The 4,292-nt window shown below is 47.6% G+C and overlaps 1 protein-coding gene across 1 annotated transcript in view; it reads left to right on the top strand.

Annotated features, from left to right (window-relative positions):
• The first annotated feature begins 250 nt into the window (after nucleotides 1-250).
• KCTD13 (potassium channel tetramerization domain containing 13) overlaps nucleotides 251-4,292 on the top strand; it is a 20,409-nt gene continuing 16,367 nt past the window's right edge. Inside the window, exons 1-2 of the mRNA XM_003795792.2 lie at nucleotides 251-687; nucleotides 2,857-3,026. Of these exons, the coding sequence (XP_003795840.1) occupies nucleotides 444-687; nucleotides 2,857-3,026 (414 nt within the window). The 5' untranslated portion in view covers nucleotides 251-443. The remainder of the gene's footprint in view (nucleotides 688-2,856; nucleotides 3,027-4,292) is intronic.

Genomic DNA, 4,292 nt, shown 5'->3' on the forward strand with positions numbered 1-4,292 from the left:
TTCAGTTTTCCCTTCACAGCTACGAAGCGCTCTAGCAGCAGAGACCCAATCACCGGACGGGGACTTCGCTTTCCACATCAGTCAAAGGACCAGGTGCGTCCTCGATCTAGCCTCCAAATGCTTAAGGAGACTGCATCTCGTTCTGTAGGCGACGCCAAACCGCGCGCGAGCACTCCACCAAGCCGCAAGACCACAGCTTATGCTCCGCGCTCGCGGTTCCGCCCCCATCAGGGGCGGAGCCTAGATGGGCCTGCGCAGTTGCCCGGAGCCGGCTTCCGGGTAGGGCGAGCGCTATGGGGTGGAGGGCCAGTTCTTCCTAGTAGCGGCGGCGAGTGGGCGTGTACGGGGAGGGATCTAGCCCTAGGTCAGGGGTCCAGGAGTCTTTGGGAGAGGGTCGGAGGGTGCAGAGAGCCTGGGATAACCTCCTGCCGCCACCATCTGTTATGTCGGCCGAGGCCTCCGGCCCGGCAGCAGCCGTGGCCCCGTCCCTGGAAGTCCCTAACCCCTCTTGTCTCGAGCCTGGCTCCACCGCCTATGGACTCAAGCCGCTGACCCCGAATAGCAAGTATGTGAAGCTGAACGTGGGCGGCTCGCTGCACTATACCACGCTGCGCACCCTCACGGGACAGGACACCATGCTCAAGGCCATGTTCAGCGGCCGTGTGGAGGTGCTTACCGACGCCGGAGGTATGTGCGCCGCTTCACTTGAGCCCGCATGCCCTAGATCTTCAACTCTCTTTGCCCCCGTCTTTCATCGCCCATACTTCATGCCCCTTCGCTTGTCTGACTACTGTCCACTCAACTCATTCTCACCTTCTCTTCATCCCCCCTATATCCCACCTCTCCTTTCTCATTCGTAATCTCCACTCCCCTTTCTTTACCCACATCGATAGCCAACATCAACAGAACCCTAACTCTGCCAGGCGCAGTGGTAAGTGATTCAATATGTCACTTCATACTCGTCTTTACCAATTTTCCTACCTTTCATCTCTCAGCTCAAAAGATTTGGGAACCAACCCTGCTGCTAGCAGCACCCTCCTGGCAACCTTCATCAGTTTCTTCCAAATGCCAAGCCTTGTATTCACCTTTCAGATCTGCTGACAACCAGCTTGGAAAGCTAGGAGGTCTGGTCTGTCTCTTTGTTCCCCTAACGTAGGTCCCTGCGCACTCTAGGAATCCATTTGTAAATGCAGATTGTAAAAGGAGACGGCTGTTTTGGGTTTGCCAGGGACAAGAGAGTGGAGGGTGAACAGTTCTCCTTGGCAGGTGAACCTTACCTCCTTGGAGTGCTGCATTCAAGTTTGGGCCCCACATGCTCGGTGGAGACCTTAAGGCAGGGATCCTCAAACTTTTTAAACAGGGGGCCAGTTCACTGTCCTTCAAACCGTTGGAGAGCCGGACTGCGGGCCCCGAGACTAGTTGGCTGCTAAGCAGGACAGGCAGCGGCGGCAAAAACACCGGCGGGCGGGCCGGATAAATGTCCTAGGCGGGCTGCATGTGGCCCCGGGGCCGTAGTTTGAGGACGCCGGACTTAAAGTTTAGGGTTTTTTTTTTTTTTTGGCGGGGGGCAGTGGTTAGAGGATGTTAATAAGGATTACCACAGCAGGAAAATAAAAATTTGGGAGATAGAGCTCAGCCTTCAAATATCAAAGCTGAATTCATTTATTCAATAAATGTTTGTAAAAGAATCTTATTGAATAAACGAATATGCTGCGGTTACTTAGGTAATAGATCCGACAAAATTAGCTTTATAAAGTTTCCTTTTCTGGGGGAAGGTGGGAGTAGGGAAGACCAATAAGCAATTAAGGAGACAAAATATATGCAATTGTAGATAGTAGTAAGTTCTGTGAAGAATATTAAGGTTAACACCGGGCAGAGTGGCTCATATCTATAATCCTAGCACTCTGGGAGGCCAAGGTGAGAGGATTGCTTGAGCTCAGGAGTTCAAGACCAGCCTGAGGTAGAGGAAGACCTTGTCTACAAAAAGAGAAAAAATAGCTAAGCATGATGGTATGCACCTATAGTCCCAGCTACTTGGGAGGCTGAGGCAGGAGGCTTGAGCCCAGGAGTTTGAGGTTGCAGTGAGCTATGATGACACCACTGCATTCTAGTTCTGGTACAGGACTCAAAAAAAAAAAAATATATATATATATATATATATGCATATAAAAAGGGTAAAATGTCAGTGAACTGGAGGTTGGGAGTAGATAATTTAATTAAATAGTATGGTCAGAATTAACACCAGGGGTTAGAGATTTATTGATAAGGTAATTCCATAAGAACATTGTCATGGGCTGGGAGGGGTGGCTCATGCCTGTAATCCTAGCACTCTGGGAGGCTGAGGCAAGTGGATTGCTTGAACTCAGGAGTTTGAGATCAACATGAGCATTAGTGAGACCCCCAGATCTACTAAAAATAGAAAAAAATTACCTGAGCATTGTGGTGGGTGCCTGTAGCCCCAGGTTCTCGGGAAGCTGAGGCAGGAGGATAGCTTGAATGTAAGAGTTTGAAGTTGCTGTGAGCTAGGTTGATACCACAGCACTCAACCCAAGGCAACAGAGTGAGACTCTGTCTTGTCTCAAAAAAAAAAAAAAAAAAAAACTTTCTCATGATGAGAGTCTTTTGACTGTAGAACCCATTTGGGAGGAAATTTTCTGTGGCTGGATATCTGTAAAAGCAGATCCAGGCACACCTCCAAACTCACTGATATTTCTGAGATTTTCTTAGATATGGCAAAGGTTTGAGGCAGATCAGTATTCAGACTTGTGGCTTTGGAATCCTTTTTACACAAAAATTTAGTCACTTCAGGGCCCCCAGCAGACCCATTCTTCCTCCTGTCTCTTCCTACCCTACCAGGTTGGGTGCTGATTGACCGGAGCGGCCGTCACTTTGGTACAATCCTCAACTACCTGCGGGATGGGTCTGTGCCACTGCCTGAGAGTACCAGAGAACTGGGGGAGCTACTAGGTGAAGCACGTTACTACCTGGTACAGGGCCTGATTGAGGACTGCCAGCTGGCGTTACAGGTGAGGATCCTTCCCGCCTCCTGAGTTCCTGTGTCTATGTTCCTGGGAGAATTGCCCGCTGGGAGAATTGCCCGAGCAAATGTTAGGACAGTAAAAGGAAATATAGGGTATAGTCTGGAGAGCCTGGCTCTGACCACCATTACCCCAGAAAATTTGGGGGTACCGTCCTGTTCATTCATGCTGACTCAGCAGGACCCCTGCCACTTCATGCCAAGATCATTGCTGTGGTGGAATAATTGCTCTCAGCTTCTTGCTGTTATGACCCAACCAGTCCAGCTGTTTGCACTACTGCCTGAGCAGTTGTTTTTAAACACAACCCTAATCTATTCTCTCTCTCGTTCAGAAATACTGTATAGCTCCTCATACCACTAGGGAAAAACATCTAAATTTAAATTGAAATATAATAAGCTCTGTGCTCTGGTCTTGTCTTAGGAGGCAGTGCTCCCTCATGCCTTTACCCCCACGGGCTTTCTAATTTTTTTTTTTAAGCAATGAGATCCTTTCCTCAAGTGAAATCTAATAGAAGCAGAGCTGCTTTCAGTAAAACAGCGTTGAGGGCCCAGGGCCCCAACTACTAGTCTCTACTTCTGTGGACCCCTTAGGTTCTAAGCAACAGAGCTTAGAAAGTACAGCCAGGACATAGGGGTTCCGAGTGACCTTGAGTGAGTCCATTCCTACCTCTGGTATTCTACCCTCATGTTCTAAAAAACAGGGTACTGAGAAAAATAAGTACAATGTAGTGAGTTGGACATAAAGCCTTTTGTTGTTTTGCTTTTACAATGTTAAAATTGTCCTTTCTTTTTTGATATAATAGTAATAAGAGATTATAAGAGTTTCTTTTTAAATACATTTTATGAATTAAAAAGTGGCAACTCTGAACAATTTTCTGTTATCTCAGAGAATACTTACTGTTTCTTAGAATCCAAAAATATAGAACTACTTTGGACAGTATCCATGTTTTTCAAACTTTTTGATCACAGCCCACAGGGGGAAGAGACTTTTTTTAAAAAAATTTTTTAAGAGACAAAGCCTCAGTCTGTCAGCCAAGCTAAATTGTATGGTCATAACTCACTGTAGCCTCAAACTCCTAGGCTCAAGTGATCCTTCTACTTCAGTCTCTCAAGTAGCTAGGACTAAAAATGCATTTTATACTCATATATATAATTAAGAATTTCAGGCTCGGCACCTATAGCTCAACCGGCTAAGGCGCCAGCCACGTACACCTAAGGTGGCGGGTTCGAATCCCCAGCCCGGACCCGCCAAACA

The sequence above is a fragment of the Otolemur garnettii genome, unplaced genomic scaffold (assembly GCF_000181295.1).
Source record: "Otolemur garnettii isolate 467f Iridium unplaced genomic scaffold, OtoGar3 scaffold00096, whole genome shotgun sequence".
Classification (NCBI taxonomy): Eukaryota; Metazoa; Chordata; class Mammalia; order Primates; family Galagidae; genus Otolemur; species Otolemur garnettii.